This window comes from Megalops cyprinoides, chromosome 10 (genome assembly GCF_013368585.1).
Source record: "Megalops cyprinoides isolate fMegCyp1 chromosome 10, fMegCyp1.pri, whole genome shotgun sequence".
Lineage (NCBI taxonomy): Eukaryota > Metazoa > Chordata > Actinopteri > Elopiformes > Megalopidae > Megalops > Megalops cyprinoides.
Genome location: NC_050592.1, coordinates 37,492,195 through 37,512,830, shown reverse-complemented (window position 1 = coordinate 37,512,830; position 20,636 = coordinate 37,492,195). Strand labels below are relative to the sequence as shown.

Genomic DNA, 20,636 nt, shown 5'->3' with positions numbered 1-20,636 from the left:
TATATAACCACACACAAACATTCACAGACACAAATACACACACACATGCACGTTTCTGCAGACATCTTCTTTCCAGCTGACTAACTGCACCAGGCTTTATCCACAGCAGTGAGAATAACAGAGCCCCTTTCTATATACGACAAGCAAATATAGCCCCTCTGCCTGTGAGCAACTAAATTATATTCTGCATATTCTTCCCTGTGAAAGGGCTCCAGAGCTATTCAATGACACTCAAAGGGATGTGGTTTTGGGACCTGCAGAGAGCTCCAGCTCAGATCCAGAAAATGATCTCTGAGCTTTTCACAACTGCAAAACTATCAGGATGATACCTACAACAGGTAGCAAGCCCCAGACCACACACGGGCAACATACGCCCCATGGGCCAGAACCGCCCCGCATGCGATTTTAATTTTAATGTGAGTCTGTCGCGTCGCACAGTTACTCAGCGTGTGGAAGTCATTGATAAAGAGTTGACTGCTGAATTGTCAAAAAGGGCATCCGAATTTACATATCGATCATGCTGGACAAAAGAACGGATTTTGTATGTACATGGACTTTTTGAGACAAAATGCTTAAGCATTAAGTTTCTTAAATTGAGCTGTCCATAAATTGTGTTATATGACACAATGTATTTTGTCATAATAAATATTAAATACCTCTAAATAGAAATATCCGTAAATATTAAAATGAGATAATTGTAAAACAGCTCATGTCCATGTAGCCTATATAATGTAATGTAAATCAGTCTGCCTCAAGTCCATGTATGTAATATAACGCCATGTGTTTCATCAGCATTTTTATCATTTCTATGTTAAAGAGCTATAGCAGTGGTACATATCAAACAACTGACAAGATGCAGGGTAATGTAAAAGTTGATACTACATTTAAGTGGATAGTTTTACGAAAGTAAATCTTTTTATTGTAAGCTCGGAGTACACCAGATCGACATAAAGCCGTAAAAAATGTCAGGTCTTCGAGTAAGCTGACAAATAGGCTACCGTAAAGTAATCTGTCATGTATATCAAATTCATGTCATTTAACATAACAGCATAACAGCACTATGCGTTTCATATTTCATTTCAATCGTCCAATGTGTGGCCCTGTTCACATACAGAACACAAAAAAATTAACAGGAAGACATTTCCAAACTTCTTTAACTCCATTCCAAAAGTAGCAGGCACCTCCATTCCACAAATGCTTCTAATTCTCTTAAACTGTCTGCTCGACATGATGGCTTCCTATGTTCCCCATAAGCACTCCACAGCACCTTCAGCACCTCCTTCACGCAAAGTGAGTTCAGTGCTATTCCTGTTGGAAAACTACACACTCCCTTTCTGGTAAAGAACTTTTGCAGGAACATTTCAGTTCCTCGGATTATTATATAAATACATATAATGCAGACCTGGTGCATACAGACTACCCAAACACCCGTCTAAACAGATGTGGCTTAAGCTATCAGTGGCTATCACTCTCTGTTTTCAAAACCATAGAGGAAGTGGACTAGAGAGGCTCTCCTTCAGATGGATATGGCAAACACTAGGTATATGAAAAAGCATGAACCAAAAGTAACCCTTTACCTGGGACAAGGCTAATGAGCAATTGGCGATTACAAAACTAAACCAAATATCAAAAGAGGAGCGTTCAATTCATTGAAACAGCCAAAGCACATCTCACAATCCAAGAAGGGGCTCTTGCTCATGCAAACAGCTTACACCATCTCTGGAAAGGAATTTCAGAGCAGTTTATACAGCACTGGCCTGGGAGGCTTTGCCGACTTTATGTACTGTGTTGTTTACCACATCCCTCAGACCCCAAGGAGACAGTTCTTCTGCGTATCCACCTCTAGCTCCAAGATCGGATTAATCAGCATGATTTGAACCCAGACCAATGGGAATCAGGGTTTGTGCTTTCTCTTCTCAGGTCTTGGGGAAAATGCTGAAAGGCTCTTAGACTCTAGCTCCACTGTAAAAGTGCCCTAAATCTCAGGGCCCACAAAGCAGCAAAATTCCTTCTTATAGGACTCCTGCTGGTAGCACTCCTGCTGGTATTATTGCTGCTGTCAGAGGGGATTGGGTATTCTGAGGCTAAACAGGCCATTTGCTTGGTGTCACTCCCCACCATGAGAGGCATGGAGTTGTCCTTCAGATCCCCCAGATTGACCCCTCCCCCAAGGGTTTACCACAGCTCTACCACTGCATGGTGGCAGCTGACACAGCAGCCTTGGACATGAAGTGACCACACAGCCCTCACAGGTGGCCAAGCTAAAACAACATTGCTCCACAATGCTGCACCTTTCTGAACAGCCAGATCTCAACAGCTTCAGCAGATCCCTGCAGAGTTCTGGAGGAGTCACACATACATACATGCATACACACACATGCACACACACGCACACACATGCATATACAGGCCACAGTGAGGTCCCACCTGGGCCACAGTGGGGTCCTGACTCACCAGCACGTTTCCGCTGGGCTTGTCCTGCCGTGCCAGGCTTACTCCCATCCACTCGTTGTCCCGGTCCCCCTGACATGTCTTTCCACATGACTGCCTCTGTTTGTTGCCTGGAGACAGGATACACACAGCTCACCAGGGGTCATCACTGAGAGGGCACATGGTATAAGTTAAACTGTGCCACTATGAATTACCAACACAATTACACATCTGCAGATCTCAGGGCATGACAGACATCTGCTGTACCTTTGATTTGGACTGATCTACAGTTACTCTTGCAAAGGGATGGTACCTTTCTCTCAGAATGAGAGAAAATTAAGCACATTGAGCAAAATAGCAGCAGTCCTGTTGAATAGTTTTGTCACATGTCTGATACAGCAAAACATATGATTATCCCAAAGTCAAGGTAGTATTGAGGAGCGTTCAAGTGATGAGAGGGAAAATCTCATACATATTACTGTAGTATGAAGAATCGGATACTGTTTATGCTACTCAGCCAGGGGGTCTACAGTGATGGACTATAACAGAGTTATAGTTTCACATACTTATGCATATTACTATGAATGTACTCTCACTTAATGGGCCATTTTTAACATCCTGAAATCATAGTTTATCAACATTAATTACACTGATTGCAAACATATGTTGTCCTTTTTTGTTTGTTGTGAATGTTCCAACAGTGCCTGAGGACTGTAGCTGAGCCACTTTCAAACGTCTCCTGAAATTGGAAAAATATATATGACTAATATTATTAGCAAGCAAAGATTTTAGTACTACACATGTGAAAAAACAAAAGCACAAAAGTATGCCAAGTCCTGTGGATGTCTCTCATAAAACAAATGACTCAATCATTCTGTTCTCCCACTAGCAACCATGGAATTCTCAACCAGTGCCATGCCGAACACTGACTCCAGTTATATGGAGCTTCAGACTTCAGGTCTGTGATTTAACACAGTATCATGTCCAAGCTGCTCAACATGTTTGTTTGAAATGTTCTCCTGCGCTTTGATCAGCGAAACCCAAGGCTGCGGCTGTGTGGGGGAGTGAATGATTGACAGCCCCAACAGAGAGCCAGCAGGTTTGCTTTGGCAGGTGGCGGAGACCGAATGTTGGTCAAGGCCATCAGAGGCAGACTTTGAAGAGAGGCATGACGAACTCTGCCGCTGCTCGACGCACCAGCTGTGGCTTTACTGGCTGCCCGCTAATGGATAACAAAGGAAACACTGACTGATTGGTGGTTTGATGATAATGCCGGCCAGCATGGCTTTGTTTTGTGCTGTGTCCAGTAAGACTATTAAACACTCACTTAAATTAATGTTTGACTCTCAGATTTCTCTTTGCTCATAAGCACTCCAGATGAAGTGAATGGTTCGTTATTGGGCTTCTGTGGAGTAGATCTGTTTGTATCAAAAGACACTATATGATAATAAAAAATAACAGGTAATAATTATTGAAGTGGTTGTGAATCACTGCAGACCCAATCTTGCAAGGGAGAAAAAACGACAGTGCAGGGCATTGCATAATGTATTAAACTTACGTTCACTGATGTTTTTTGTGTAAGTGACTGATTGTAAGGCAGAGGATACTGGTTTGTGCCAGGCTGGTAAATGAGTAACCATGTAGGTATTACATACACACACACACACACACACACACACACACACACACACACATTTACAGTTACAGACAGTTACAGTGCAGAGCAGCACCTGAGACCTACAACATTCAGAAAGCACTGGGGTTACAGCAACAGTGCAAAACAGCACCTGAGGCCCACAACATTCAGAAAGTGCTGGGGTTACAGCAAGAGTGCAAAACAGCACCTGAGGCCCACAACATTAAGAAAGTGCTGGGGTTACAGCAACAGTGCAAAACAGCACCTGAGGCCCACAGCATTCAGAAAGCACTGCGGTTACAGTAACAGTGTAGGAGAGTACCTGAGACCCACAGCATTCAGAAAATAACTGGGGCTACAGTAACGATGCAGGAGAGCACCTGAGACAGCATTCAGAAAGCACCTAACGGAACTCCCATGCCCCCATCCTAAAGCTCACTCACTAATCTCAGCTTTCCACAAGATGCTGGTGCCAGTCTGGCACAGCGAGGCCAACCCACCAATATGCTGCTGCCTCCCAATTACAGACGCACCCCAACCATGAGCCCCTGAAAGCTCTAGCTTCACAGCGGACCTCATTCTGCAAACTTACAGCCAATGTGTGGGTTCCCCTCTGAGCAGCCAGCAAAATTACAGCCAATGCTTGCATTCTCCTCTGAGTGTCCTACAAAATTACAGCCAATGTGTGCGTTCCCCTCTGAGCAGCCTGCAAAATTACAGCCAATGTGTGTGTTCCCCTCTGAGCAGCCTGCAAAATTACAGCCAATGCGTGTGTTCCCCTCTGAGCAGCCTGCAAAATTACAGCCAATGGGTGCATTCCCCTCTGAGAGTCCTACAAAATTACAGCCAATGTGTGTGTTCCCCTCTGAGCAGCCTGCAAAATTACAGCCAATGTGTGTGTTCCCCTCTAAACAGTAGGGATGCACCGGAGGATGCAGGTACCGGAGTACCGATCTGAAACCAGTGTTAAATTAATAAGATGTATTCCTCACTGTGAGGAAGAGACTGGGAATCATCAGGCTTGACTTAAACATTGCTTTCCTAACTTTGTAAAACAAAATGTAACAAATAAGTAAATATATATAAATTTACTGAATTATTATTTATTATTAAAATAATAAATAATTGTGCACCAGCAACTTGGTAAAAAATCTTAAAAATTAACAGGAATTACAATTCAAGTGTAAACCTTTTAATGCGGCAACAAATTTGTCAGGAATTAAAATTCCAGTATAAAACAACACAACTGCATCAGATGAGAACAAAATGTAAACATTAAATCACAAATAAGTCACAAATTAATGCAAACAAACTTGATAAATTAAATCACAATTCACACAAGTAGTAAACAAGTAACTTGGTAAAAGTAACTTTGTAAATGTTTAGTGCAAATAGGAATTTAAATTCCAATATAAAATAATATAGCAGCTGAAACTGAGAAATATAGAAGTTAAATCACAATTCACAAGTAGTATTAATATGTGACTTGGTAAAAACAAAACATTCAAAACAAACAGGAATCAAAATTTTTTGAAAAACTCACAAAAGCTGAAATTCTAAATAATTTACACTTGATGTTGCCTATTCATAAATCGGAGCCTGCATGTCCCAAAGGAAGTTGTGACTATTCAAAAGGTGAATGTTTTGGCTGATTAGATACACCCCCAGTAACTTAATTTAATTCCAATAAGTAACCAGTATCATGTTCAATTTCTCACGTTTATAACAAACCAAATTTCGCAAAAATCGACTCAGAATTAAGCGAGAAGTCAGCATCTCTCAATTTGTTTACTAGTGGATCTTGACCCCTCCAATATGGCGGACGCGCAGACGCATAGCGGCGACATACAGCAGCGGGCAATCTATGGTCTGGAGGAGGAGAGAGTGCAAGCTGCAAAGACATATTGGACACATTTGATTTCAAGTCTGCAGCAGAGGACTTTGCCACAATGAAAAAAAAGGAGAAAATAAAATGTTGCCTGGTAGCCTATAGGCTACATTTGATGCCATATAGGCCTAGCCTTTTTTAAACAGGCTACAGATGTTACAGGTTACAAATGTTTTGTAATAGCCTACATTTTAGCAGCTAATGTTGAGGTTTTTCTCAATTGTTACTGTTTGTTTTTCTTAAACGTTACTGTTCATTAAATAGCAGTGACGTCTGATGGTGATATTGGGTGGGTGGGCTAACAAATGCATTATACCCATCAATAGTTCATGCTGCAGCAACAGCAGCATCACATCCGAGGTACCAAGTTACAGCAACAACACTATATACCTTGTTATAGCAAGCGCTCTACAACAACACTAGAAGTACCCACAAGAATGGCCTGATGCCAAAAAACTCTCTCTGTATCTGTCTTTCTCTTTTCTCTCTCTCTCTCTCACAGACACACACACACACACACACCATTTGACTATTTTTCTCTGTACACATTAGCACATGCCATTTTTAACAAAAACAAAATATGCAAGAATGATGGAATGATAGGCAACATGATAGAACAGAATGCTCTGTCATGTAGCCTACAATGTCAGAAAAGGGTCCACCTAAGGATGCACTACAAAACGTGTTCCAACTGTAACGACTGCCAATAGATACTGCAACTGTTTTTATCACAACCGTTTTGCAAGACATTGTCTCATACATCATGTCCCGAATAAAACAATTTGGTAACCACAGCAAAAATAACGGTCATTGTAGAAGAGAGACAGGTAATATGTAGACAGGAAAGCTAAAGGAAACGTGTGTGATTGTATTTTAAGAGGTCTATAGGCTTGGGCCTACCTTATTTGAAGAGAAGCTCACATCGACGACCTTTCTGGGATGCAAACAAGTTAATAACCATGTCACTGAAGTCCAGTGATTTTTGGATGAAGTCCCAAAGGCTTGAATAGTAGCTAGTCACAAGCAGCATTGACCGTTCTTTGAGGTATAATCCGAACAAAAAATATCCAGCAACAACATAAAAAGTTGAATCATTGTGATTTTTTAATGTTCAACGTGCTAGATCGATAAGTTAAATTTGAAGAACAGTCGGGGATTCATTTAATGGAGGATTTCCCGTCATTTAGCTACTGTTTTTAAAAGCTTTGAGGGATAGGTCCAAAATCACCTCTTATTTTAACCAACAAAATACGCCTTCAATATATCATCATTATATTAGATTGACTGATAGCTATTTGACAATACTAGCTAGCTAATGTTGGTTGACAAATAGTGAAAACGTTCTCTAGCTAGAGAGCTAGTGATAGCTAATGTCAGCTATTAACTAGCTACCTATTGACAGCTACTCTTTTTATAGCCACTCTACTTTTGCCGTGATCATGTGATTATTAGAAGAAATGTACAAAACAGACAGTCAATAGATGTCAGTTACTTGTATTCTAGATGACAAATATATAGTCTGATACAGTAAATGATCTAGTTTCACCGGACTTTCTGGGACACTTCTCAATAGTTTCCGATGGAAAACGGCATTCAAATTAACCGGCACGTGACCGCCTGAGACTTCCGGGTACTGGGCTGAATGAATTTAGCCCAAATGATCAGCAAATCAAGGGGGCGTGCCACGACAAATGTCACTCACTTAACACAGAAGATGAATGGAAGCTGATGCCACTGTGTTTGGGCTGTAAAAATAAGCCCATTTAGATATATCCTGTGTTTTTCCTGTGTCTATTTGGTGCTGTTGCTGCTCTAGGTTCCACCAAATTTTTTTAAAAATCTGTTCTAAGGTTTTTTAACAATAATTTTCTCATCTTTATTGTAACAGATAGGGAGGGCTTAGCCCTGTTAGCCCATTTATACCAGCCATCCCTGTTAAATAGTCAGACTGATTTGAGCTCGTTGTCATTCTTTTGTCAACCTAGGTGTACATTATATTTGTGTTTGTAACATAGACTTATTGAAACGTGACTGGTAAGTTTCAAATTTGTCCGGTAAAATTAATTCTTTCTGGACATCGGACTGGCAAGGAAAAATCCTAAACCGAAATCCGAAACCCTGGTGCACTTTAGGCCTGCACGATATGATGAAAATCTGTGATGTGCGATAACATTGTTCAGTATTGCGATGACGATATGACTTGCGATAAATAAACAAATATTGAAGTGTGCATATTAGCTATACAGTTCCTATGTCTTTCTGCTTTAATAGGTACACTGCTAAGTACATAGACCCCAAACATTGATTAGCCTATGCTCATTGAATGAAGAAATGAAATAAATTATTTCAAACATGTTTTTATTGAACAAATTGAACATGAATACCCAACCAATTAAACAGAACATTAATTTAAATTTAAATTTATAGACATTATAACTATAAGAAATTAAAGTTGCTCCCTTTAAAACCTTTACTTCTAAACCAGAGGTGCCCAAATTCTTTCCTATGAAGGGCCAAAAATTAATCTGGATGGAGGGCCGTGGGCCAAAAATAAATATTGATGTGATGTGAAATTACATTACATTAAAATGTATTATATTTTATAGAAAATTAACATTCTAAATCTAAAATAAAATTTCAAAATAATAAAATGATTATAACATTACTCTTTAATATGCTTGATAGTAATTTTATTAATTTGCTGAGATGATTGTCAAAAACATAAAACATCCATATGCTTCTTTTTGGGAACATAAACATAAAAGGAAAGACACCTTTCTGACAGAAAGTGCATGCAACTCAAGGTGCTTTAGAAAATTAACTTGAAGACAGATGTATTGTACACCTTTGTAATCGAGTGGAAATTTGACTTCCACAAATATAAAGGTAAACATCATAGCGACAACACTGTAGCTATAGCTATAGCTATATTGTAGCTATGAGCCACAATATCAAAACGAAAATGAGCTTCTCATTCACAGGCTCACTCGAAACGATTTGGTAATTTCGTATAGTAATGTTGGCTAACTAATAACACCAACAACAGATTATTGGCCGGAAATACAACAGAATCCACCAACCTGGGCTGCCAGGTTTGGCATAATTATTTTTCCTAATTGGTAGTGATTTCGTACTGACTTGTGTGACTGAAATGGCAATAGTTTGGTTTCCTTACTGAGATCGCGTCAAGTTAACAAAAGAAAACATGCACTTTAGCCATCAATTCCAACACCCGTTCCTGCGCAGAATAAGCCACGGTTTGTTTCCACGTTTAGCAGTTTATTGTAAGTAAACACTTGGCAGAGTGGTGCTTTTTCCAAAGCGAACCTTGTCGGGAATCGGTTTTGATAGCGTGTAACACGATTTCAGCTTTTTATGTGATGTTACTTGCAATCAGACTGGCAACCCTGTCGAAAAGACCGACTGTAGTTTAACACAAAGGGGCGCTTTTTAAGGGGCGCGTCACGTGGCAGTGGGAGCGCATAGCTCATGGCGGGCCAAAACAAACAGAGCGAAATTGGGCGGCTCTGTGATAGGTCAAATGTTCGCATGCTGAGCATGAACGCATGGCACTTGTAAATAAAATGATTTTTCTTATTCATCGCGTTTCAGGCAGTCTTTTGCAGTGTGTTTATCGCGCATGTTCATATCACGACGACGATGAAAACTAGTGCACATAGACATAAACATAGAATAACATAGAATTGAATTGAATACATCGGCCCCATTGTCACCGATACCCGATCCAGCTATTTGAGTCAGCAACGGACCAATATCCGATATCAGTATCGGATCAGTGCATCCCTAGTAAACAGCCTGCAATATTACAGCCAATGCTTGCATTCCCTTCTGAGAGTCCTACAAAATTACAGCCAATGCATGCATTCCCCTCTGAGAGTCCCCTCTGCGCATCCCTCAAAATGTCTTCCCTTCCTTCCCTGTAAACTTTAACACTGGAAGCAGAGACAATGGTGGAGACAGTCAATCAGTACTATGATAATGATGTTGCCCCTTTACAATCCTTCAGTGGTGGACTTGTATTACTATGACCCTATCCCATTAACAGGACACATCGTTCCTTTTGTCTCTCCAAAAAGGAAACGCATAACTGTGCCAGGTGTCATTTAAGACTTTTTCCCAGATACTATACAGAGTTCAATCAGTTCAGTACCAGAACAGGCTGAATATGCATCTGGAACTCAAATTACATCCCTCCTGGATCTGCTAAAAACCCAGCCATGCATCTCTACCTACCAGCATGTAACAGTAAGGCTCCATGAGACTCATTCCATTTTCCATATGTCCATGTCCATGACCTTCAAAGACTACAACCCTCTTTTTGCCCTCTGAAAACAGGACTGACTGAAACATGATGTCAGACAGCCATAGTTCCAGTACCGCCCTTGGAACAAACTCCAGCTGTGTGAGCCTGAGCCTATGCCCCTCCAGTTATCTGTGCCTTTAGAGTGTTGATTTTTGTATTTCAACCTCACTGAAATACCCTTTGTTGGCATTGTGATTTACTTTGGGATGAGAAAAACTGATTTTATGGTTTTTCAATAAGCCAAGTGGAGGTTTCCTCTGACACAGGGGGAGAATAGCTTTGTTTAGTGTCTCCATAAATATGCTGAAACAATTTCTTCTGCAGTATGAGGTGTGTCTGCCCAGGTGTGAATGTAATGCAGTTTGTGAGGTTCTCAGGTGGCCTCTGCCCACTGACCTCGTCCAAGGTCCATCTCCGTACAGCGCCGGTTGGGATTGCTGTGCACACGGCACTTGTAGACCGCTCCAGGGGTGTGCACTGAGCTGCTGAAAGAAGAGTTTGCTTTAGGGGCTCCTACCAGCACCCTGAAAGGGAAAGGGAGGAGAGAGACAGTGTGTTAGTGCAAAAGTGTAACTAGGAGATTTATGTTCAACCATGAATCACAATTTCCAGCCATAATACTACCTCCCAGAGAGAGGGGAAGAGAGGCTTTGACTGTGAGATACTGTGAACACCCCCAGCTTCCAACCATAATAGTACCTCCCAGAGAGAAAGGCGCTCTTTCCACTGAAGTGATGAAAGACAGGGCTGAATAACACAGCAGGCTATGAGAACACTTTCACACCGAAAAAAAAAAACTTATGCTCTTTCCTAGACTATGCTGCTCTCTCAGCGTCGAACACAGGTCAGAGAATCATGAGCACAGTCAACACTGTCCAGCTGCAGAGCATGGTGTCTGCTTTCCGCTTCTGTATAAGAGACCATTCCTTTTCTTCACGAACTGGAAGAACCTGTCACCTACTAATGTATCTATTTTCTTAGCTTTTCCTTTTTCCATTTCTTTTTATTTTCAAGTCTTGATTTGGTATCTCCATTGGCATCGTTACAGAGTAGGGACCAAAAACAATTCTAACTTCAGTGAAACAGAATTCCTCTTTTCTCTGCCTTGGCGTAGTACCATATATTAAAGGTCTATTCCACACTATGCAGTCTTCACCATGAGTAACTGAAACTAAGAAGCACACATCCAGTGGATGGAGAAAACAATAGCTGAAACTGAGACCAGAGCTGAGTCAGGGGTTTGAGGTGACAGTGTCCTCCACAGTAATGGAACAGCTGCCACATGATCCAGACAAACAGGGCCTATCTTGCTGAAGGCTTTAAATCATCACTGGATGCAAAGTGAGACACCAAGCATGCAAACGTGTGTTTCCACTCTCTTAGGCACACTGTCAGAGAACTCCACACACCAGTTCAGTGTTGAGAAACCATAACTGCAAGGAGTCAAGGGTGCTAATTGCAGCACGTTAAAACTTGGTTTCCAAACACAAGTGTGGTGCTAGCAAGCTCAAACACACAAGGTCCCATTCTGCCAAAAAGCTTTTCAAGGATGGGGGGAGAGAGTGTTGAGAAGCCATTCAGCTCCAGCAAGGAAAAGAAGGACAAAAGGTCATGATAAATCATAATGACACACACTGCTAATGCAGTCCTTGTACAGTAAAAAGTTATGAAATTAGCAAACATAAATTGGTTATGGCACTTAAGGTCAATTCTCAGTCTTTTGGTTTATTTTGGTGTAAAATGGAAACATTCAGTAAAATGTCATTTAAGTGACTCTGGACATGTATAAGGCTTCATTCAACAAAGTGTTTTAATGCGAGCTGCTGCCTGAGGTGCTTGTTTCTGAAGGGATTACACTGTTACAAACAATAGCTCTGCACTTTATTGTAGTTACACACTAGTTCATTGTGTCTGTTTTTCACAAGAAAGTACTGTGCATTATACCGATACCGCACCATTGGAAATTTTTCACTGAGCAGAGAAACTGAAGGACTTTTAAATACTACTGTCGTTTTTATACATTGTTACTATAAATTATACTCCTCTGGGAGGGTCTATTTGAATCTTGATTTCACCTCTGGCAAACGCGATAATTTGTTCGTTGAAAAGTGCTAACTTTTGAAAAGGTGTGAATATTGTGTCTTATCCAACACATCACCTGTATGGAACAGATAAAACAGAGCATGCTTCCCAGGTGGGGATGCAAGACTCCCATGAGTCTTTGCACGGCTACAGTATGCTTTACTGTATTTGAGGGTCAATGTTCAGCAGGTTGATTGCTGAACGATGCTTCCTTTTTTTCTGCTGCTACAGAGCCGTTGGTGGCGCTCCAGTCACGCTAACCATGTCTGGAGCGGCTATGTAAAATGTATTTTAAGTGTAAGTGATTTCTTCATACTGTACAATGTGGCAAGGAAGTTTGTTTGAACTGCACTGCTAACAGGAGACTGTGTGACACTGTTCGAAGGGCAGGAATGGGTAGGGGTGAGCACAGACAGCACCCCTGTTGCTAATTGTTAATTTCCAGACTCGCCAGGTTTAAAATCGCACCATCGTTTGTCATGTGGTTGCCGTCCGTTATTAGCTGTCTTGCTGTGGTCGGGGGCTGAAGCATTAGGGGTAGTTGTGTTTACCATGTTTTATGTTCTAACTCTAATTCCGAGTAAGTATCCAATCGAATAGGGTGTAGTTAGCAAGCTAACGTTCATTAGTTCATAGAAGAGGGAAGCAAGGAGTAAAAAGATCATTTCCAGATAATTTTCGAATAATCTCAATGAAGATCATCGGCCCAAAGCTTCTTTAAAGTGTGAAGCCTTAAGTTATTATGAGAATGGCTTCTTCTCTTGGTGTTTTACATCAATTACGTGTGATGCAGACGATCCCAGGTTTACGAATGGTAGTTACCAGATTCATGAAAGGTATTAGCTTTCCCCAGTAAAAATAGGATGATCTGTTTTTAAAATCCCACTTTCTTCGTATGTAAAACTAAAACAGAAACCGTTTGAAGAAACCCCATGTTGAAAACGGATTTCTTTTTTTTTTTTTTGCTACATTATATTAAGATTTTTAATGCATAGACAAATAGGTAGGATGAACATAATGAATATAACATTTATAGTGAAGCAACCCTTCCAGGTTTCCGTAGTACGTATAATGAAGAACAAACAGCCATACTTTCTTGTGTCCCAGACAAGAATACATGCAATATTTTTGCATGTTGTTGCATGCAATAACTGTTGCAATATGCATCTATTGGTGTGAAACATTTCACTGGATATTTTTAAGTCACTTTAGTCAGTTTTCCTATTATGCGTAATAGAATGCTCTCATTATTTTAAGTTTGTTCAAGTGAATGGCATATGTTCAAAATTTCGGGTGAATACCTTGAAATTAATTCACATCAGGCCACATTCAACCAAGAACGTTTAAAACCCTTGGTTAAATATTTCCCCCTTATGCGTAATAAGTACTAATAAGTTAACGTCATTTTGGGTGCCTCGCCTTCCAGAATTCACTCAACAAGTTGAATGGAAGATATCTACTATGAGACAGTTAAGGCAAATAGTTTGAATTTAAAGCACATCAGGCCATACGTCTTTCTTTCTTTGTTTTTACACGTTAGACCCTGACTAACATGTAAAAAGGTGGGAGTATCCTGTATTATAGTATTTTATATATAAACGTGTTATTAAATAACTTCTGATGAAACTCATGTTGAAGTAACATACATTTGATTGATATATTTATAACCGTTGTTGGATATATTTCAATTTATATACGTATATTCGATGCATGGCTGACATTAATTTAATCCAAAAGTAGCCTACACACGGCTACTAAAAAGTGGATGAAACCACTCACAACAAATAGTGAAGATAGGTGTTAACCTCAGCCGACGTCAGATGTTCTAAAGTTATAAGGATTATGGAAACGCTCAAAAGTCACCTCATCGCTGACTCGAGGTACGCGCAATGTTCTTCAATTACCTGCGAGGCTTTTTAAAATAAGTTCTTTTAATACGGTGTCACATCAGTTGTTATCGAACATAATTTCACGGAAATGGTCTGTCTCACTTCAAAACTTTATGTTTGGTCCCAAACAGCTGCTGTATTTAAAATGGAAAAAGGTTGCAGAAAGGGAACAGACAGTTTAGAAGCAAAATCTTTCCTCCCTGTGCTAACTCCCAAACTTTTTGGTAAATTCAGTTCATATTTACTTCGTGGCTTTTTAAAAGTATGCAGTAATTGGCGAACTTACCAACGTGTATTATCGTGAAAGTGTTCGAGGACGGAATATCCAAAGAATGTCCCATTTAGCCCACGGAAAACCACGGGATGGTCTAAATCGATGTTATAAGAACAAACCATCGAAACGGATAAAAATACAAAACATACATCCAAAATGCATCTTCTGTGATGGGACAGGATTTCAATCTTTCTTTGGCACATCATTGACGAAGAGAGATATATTTTGGGGGAAAACAAATATATCGGTGTTAAAATATTCAAGTAGTTGCGGATACTTCAGAACGTTTTACTATAAAGTTTCCTGACGAACCTGGTTTTAAAACAACAAAGGTCGGCTGCCAGACAGTCGAGAATAACGGTCCAGTCTCTCTCTCTTCTGCCTTCGTAACTGAAACTAGTGACACGCAGTTGCTCTTGGCAGTATGTATGCTATAGTAAGGCGTGTGTTTTTGCAGAAGAGCATCACATTTCACACAGTAAGAACATGCAGGAGAGGAGAGCGAGCTTTGCTGCCACCTACCGCAACTGACCACACTGTTGAACTGACAACAACAGCTTCAGTTCCTGTGGTCACGGTCTTCTTTGGGATGTCAAGGGGCAAATTTATGTATTTCAGTGTAGCCGTCAGCCAAGACAGAGACTGATCAAATTATAGTCGAGTACAGTGGATGACCCCGTAAATAAGGGCTATGTTGATGATTTATTACCCTTACGTCGTATGTGTAATGTTACTAAAGTCAAACTGATGTTGGCTAGTCGTGATTACATGTTTGCAGTAGGTTTTGGATAGGTAGAGAGTCAAATATGTGATTCAGATATGTATTGGCAACCTACGAGTTGCAAGGGTTGTTGGTTAGTGCCTGCCAAAAAAACAGAACTTGTCATCATTAGTAATTTCAGTAATATTAAACAGTAGGGTGGGAATGTTTGTTGTAATATGAGACAGGGCAGTGATCCAGGTAGTGCCTTTAAACTGTGTACAGGAATTTAGAGTAAATAAGGCTGGAAATTCTGAAACATTGAGGAAAATATTTTCAGTAATTTATTTATCACCTGTGCTTCAAGTTTCGGGTGCTTTGGGTGGTCATCAGCAAGGACTAAAGTGCACGTTTCATGCTGCAGTTTTTCCGTATGCACAGATAGTCAGTTCAACAGGTTGTGATTGTAAATATCATAACATGCACTTTGAGCATTTTCTTTAAAGCTGCTTTTGCTCTTTACAATATACAGAGCACAAGTTATCACTGTTTTCTAAGATTTAGATCAGATACAGTGTTCTGTGTGTGAACCTAAACTCCTTAATCTAAATCCCTCAAAACAAATTAGTATATTATTAGCTAAATACAATGCTACTGAACTATCTTACCCTTTGTAATTTATGCTAAAAAAGATTCTCCACTGTTTCATACACAATAAGAGTCCAATTTCTTTCAACAGGTTAAACAGGTTAGTGACAAAAATGCCACTAAAGCAACAGTGACTTCTGGCGTCACATACAGAGAAAGAAATGAGGGAATTATCTTTACAGCCCTTGTTGAATTTAACTTTTAATTTGCAACTGTCTGAAAAAGTATTAGCTCATTAATAGCTCATTAAGACATTTGTGTTGTGGTGGAGGAAATGACTCTAAAGCTGTCTTTTGCTTTGTTTTTCTCGCTTGCTATAGTTCTGATCAAATGCACTGCAATTGGGTACTGAGCTGAATGCAATGAAAACATGAGTAATCAGTTCTCTCAGTGTTCTTCATGATATGAGGTATACTGTTATCAGTTCTCTCTAGTGAGTGTTCTTCATGGTGTGAAGTATATTGTGTTCAGCTCTCGTCAGCGCCGTAACGCAAACACGTGAGCCCCCCCCGCAGCTAACCCTGAGTGGACCCCTTTCCTGCAGCACAGAGCAGGTGAATTTCAACATCTTTCATAGTGAGGATACTTATTTCAAACGCACAACAAAATTTAACAGACCACTTTATAATACTGGACACATTATGGAGTTAATTGTTTTGATTACATGTTAAACTGTTGGAGCTTTTTACAAAGTGTCACAGCCGCTGTCAAGGTGCTGATCCTGCGACAGACGTGATTGCGGGAGCTGTCCAGGGCACTCCGTATTTGACACCTCTTCATTATTCATTGTCGCAGAGTGCAGGATTTCATTATCAAAGTTATTGTAAAAAGCACACCTGCCCACTCAACTCAGATTGTTACACAACTGTACTGTGAAGATAGAACAAGCTTTTCCTTTAAGGTCAAATTATTTTTATATTAAATCAGTTTCTCAAACAGAGCAACAAAGATCGTGTATTGAATACAAGTTCGTTCATCTTAGCAATAGGACTACAGTAGCCTATCTGTTTTCTTATAGGCTTGCAGCCAAGTATACATGCGCACATCTTTTGGCATATCGATCAGCAAAATCCCATACCACCCTCTTTAGGTCCAGACTACGAGCACGTTTATTTTCAGTAATTCAATTCAATTCAATTTTAAGTTGTTACAAGTTGTCACAAAGCAGCTTTACATTTTTCCCAGGCCTGAGACCCCCTGAGAGCAAGCCTAAGGCAACAGTGGCAAGGAAAAACTCCCTAATTTACAGGAAGAAACCTTGAGCAGAACCCGGCTCAGAGGGGGAGCCCATCTGCTTTTGGCTGGCACTGGGCAGACAGAATTACGTAGAATACTTGAAATTGTACAATATACTTTAAGACATTTGAGTTTTGATAGACAGTAGTATATAACAGTAATTATAAAATGTATCCTAGACAATGTCCAGTTCTTGGCACGCTGTTGGCTTGATAGGTAGGGCAGCGAAGTAGCAGAACTGGAGATCGGGGTGTGATGCTTAGACAACTAAGGCAGTCAACACCAGTTCATGGCACAGAGTCCATGTCATGACAGCAATGACCACTTAGTCCACCAGAGACTCTATGATCCACGCCAGCACCAGGCCATGTCCCTCAGCTAAAGGATTTACTGTATAGATATGTTTTTAGCCTAGACTTAAAGGTGGAGAGAGAGTCTGCTCCCCGAACCTCGGTAGGTAAACTGTTCCACAGGAGAGGGGCTCGATAGTAAAAGGCTCTACCGCCTATAGTAGTTTTGCCCACTCTTCGAATGATGAGAAGCCCAGCATTTTGGGAACGAAGGGTTCTTTGTGGAAGGTATGGATGAAGAAGGTCCTTAAAATAGGGAGGGGCAAGCCCATTTAAAGCCTTAAATGCGAGTAAGAGTATTGTAAAATCAATCCGGTATTTAATGGGTAACCAATGGAGAGAAGCTAGAATTGGGATAATGTGCTCAAAACATTCAGTTCTAGTTAAGATTCGAGCAGCTGCATTTTGTACCAGCTGGAGGAGTTTTAGTCAGACACTTGCACATCCTGACAAGAGGGCATTACAGTAGTCTAATCTGGATGTTACAAAGGCATGGATTAACTTTTCAGCATCATTAATTGATACAATTTTCCTGACTTTGGCTATATTTCTCAAGTGGAAGAAGGCTGTCCTAGAGGTGTTAGTTATGTGAGTTTCAAAAGAGAGCTCAGGATGACGTCAAGGTCTTTGATAGCTGTGCTCGTGGAGAGGGAGACACCATCAAGGTCTAGTGTAAAGTGAGTGAGTTTGCTCCTGATTGAATTTTGGCCAACAACCAATATTTCAGTTTTGTCTGAGTTAAGGAGGAAAAAAAATTGGGCCATCCAATTCTTTACATCTGTTACGCAGGCCTCCATGTTTGAGATATTCAGAGGGACATCAGGTTTGATTGATATGTATAACTGAGTGTCATTCGCATAACAGTGGAAGCCAATGTCATGTTTACGGATGATATTGCCAACATGTATACGGGAAGAGCAGAGGCCCGTGCACAGATCCTTGTGGTATACCATATCTTACTCTGGAACGAGCAGAAGATTCATTGTTAATGGAGACAAACTGATATCGTTCTGATAGATAGGACCTAAACCAGGATAGAGCCTGTCCACTTATGCCAACCATGTTTTCGAGGCGGTCGAAATATCAATACTCAGGATGGCCAGCCCCGACAGTCTCTCCTTTGCCATGGTGCTTCTCAGATATGTTTTAATTAATTTCACTTGTGAGAAGGGTCTTTCGGCGCTTGCGACAGTCACAGGTAGAGTAAGAAATAGTTTTATAGCCGTGGCTACATCAGGCACACTTGGTAATATGGAGTGGTGCTTTATGAATAGAGTGTGCGCCAAATCTTGAACTGAGCCATGTTCGATTTCCTTTATGGCGGACACTAATGCGCGTCTAAATGAGAGCACTTGTTCTACAAAATCTGCGGATAAGTCATCTTTATATTGCTCACCTGTGGCACTTGCTGATTTAAACATTTCATCACCGGATTTTAACAAAAGATCTTGTGGGCGTAAAAACCCAAACCTTTGTGCCACCTTTTGCATGCCAGGGAACCTGCGTGTCACCTATGCAATGGCAGTGTCTACAGCTGTGTAAAATACTGACACTTTGAATTGCTCCTCCGCATTCAATAGCCTTTCATCCTCACATAACTCATCTAAATGTCTTTTGGTGCACCTAGCGCATTTCTGTGTAAATGAAGGAGCAATACCCCATAACTGGGCAAGATTTTGGGCAGTTTTTTTAAGGCTGTGAAACTCCCCTCTGAATGAAGCAAGGCTCTCAGATGCACTGCCCAGATATTCACTTGCCTGCAAAATATCGATGTTCTGTTTTTGGAGACTTTGTGAAACAGTGTTGACATTTTCCAGAATTTTACCCTGTATCACCGTTTGGAGGACAAATTCATGCTATGAATTCCAAAATTTTCCATGCTATGTTTGAGTCCTTTGGCCTAGCACGCTCATCTTGCTTTTTAGATAACAGACATTTCCGTCAGTGCTTTAATTACATCTGGGAAACGAAAACAGAGTCAGCGCACAGCATCATTTCTGGATCCCCAGCACGTTGGGCATAACCCGTAAAGTGTTGGTTGCCCTGTCACTTTGAACTCTGACTCAAGAAGCCATCTTTTAATGCTACCACTGAAAAAAACAGTTTTTGTACAGTGTCATAGTATTCTTTTACCTTCGTCACATTTTGGCATGCATCGTTCAGGACCAGGTTTAGATTGTGAGAAGCACAGTGAATATAGATGATATTAGGTTCTCTGTCTGCAAATCCTTTTTGTAACCCAGAGTATGCACCACTCATCGTAACCCTGTCCTCGGCATTTATTCATAGATATTCCCTTCTTCTCTAAAAATCCAACAATCTCTTTCTCCAAACCAGATGCGTTTTGATCGTGGACTGAATGGAAACCCATGAAACTTTCATGCATTTTCACCTCTAACGGAGTATCATTTTCATACCGGCCAAGTAATGGACAAAAAGTTTCCGTTGTTTATTTCTCCTAGTTTCTCACAATCCGCACGGAAAGTGGAGTTGTAGGATGCAAATGTCAAGGTAACGTTGACAATTCTCATCAATACCTCTGACCAAAGGTTGACTTCATTCTTATATTCGGAGCAAATTTGCTCATCGATGGTAAGATTTTGGTGCCATGTATCATAAATTACACAAGCTGCCATGTGATTGGGCATGAACGGGCATGTTCGTGTTCTTTGATCTTTCGGGATAGTCCCTGCCAGTCATTAATTCCAGTTGTCCAGGCCAAATTATGACACACTGATTTCCTCTCACCAAAAAGCCAATAGGGCTCACAATACACACAATCCATTTTTGGGGAGTAACACAACCATTTGCGTGGTGTCTTTGTACCTTTTTTGATACTCTGTAGTAATAGTCTTTGGAAAAACGCCTGCCTTTTGTATGTCTAGGGTACGGACCTTCAAATCTGCATGGTCCTTGCCTCAAAGTAAACTTTTTTACATTTGCATCTGTAATATCTACAGGGAAATTCGCCCTGTCACTGGGGTAAAACATGCCAGTTTCAAGAGCCGATTCCATGCTAATTTGGGGTGCAAAGCGATCCAAGGCCATCTCCCTGCTGCTATCCGAAGGTTTTGCTGGCTGATTGGTTGCGGATCCTGACAGTGAATCTGCGGGGCGCAGTCTGGGCTCTCCATCACCTGACGCTGAAGCTGTGGGGCGCACGGTGGTCTCTCTCTTAT

At 40.7% G+C, this 20,636-nt stretch overlaps 1 protein-coding gene across 2 annotated transcripts in view; it reads right to left on the bottom strand.

Moving 5' to 3' along the window:
• itga9 (integrin, alpha 9) overlaps nucleotides 1-14,933 on the bottom strand; it is a 148,147-nt gene extending 133,214 nt beyond the window's left edge. For both annotated transcript variants that reach the window (XM_036538801.1, XM_036538803.1), the window contains exons 1-3: nucleotides 14,536-14,933; nucleotides 10,675-10,802; nucleotides 2,455-2,561 (exon numbers count right to left, since the gene is read on the bottom strand). In XM_036538801.1, the coding sequence (XP_036394694.1) occupies nucleotides 2,455-2,561; nucleotides 10,675-10,802; nucleotides 14,536-14,729 (429 nt within the window). In that variant the 5' untranslated portion in view covers nucleotides 14,730-14,933. The remainder of the gene's footprint in view (nucleotides 1-2,454; nucleotides 2,562-10,674; nucleotides 10,803-14,535) is intronic.
• Between the last annotated feature and the right edge of the window lie 5,703 nt (nucleotides 14,934-20,636).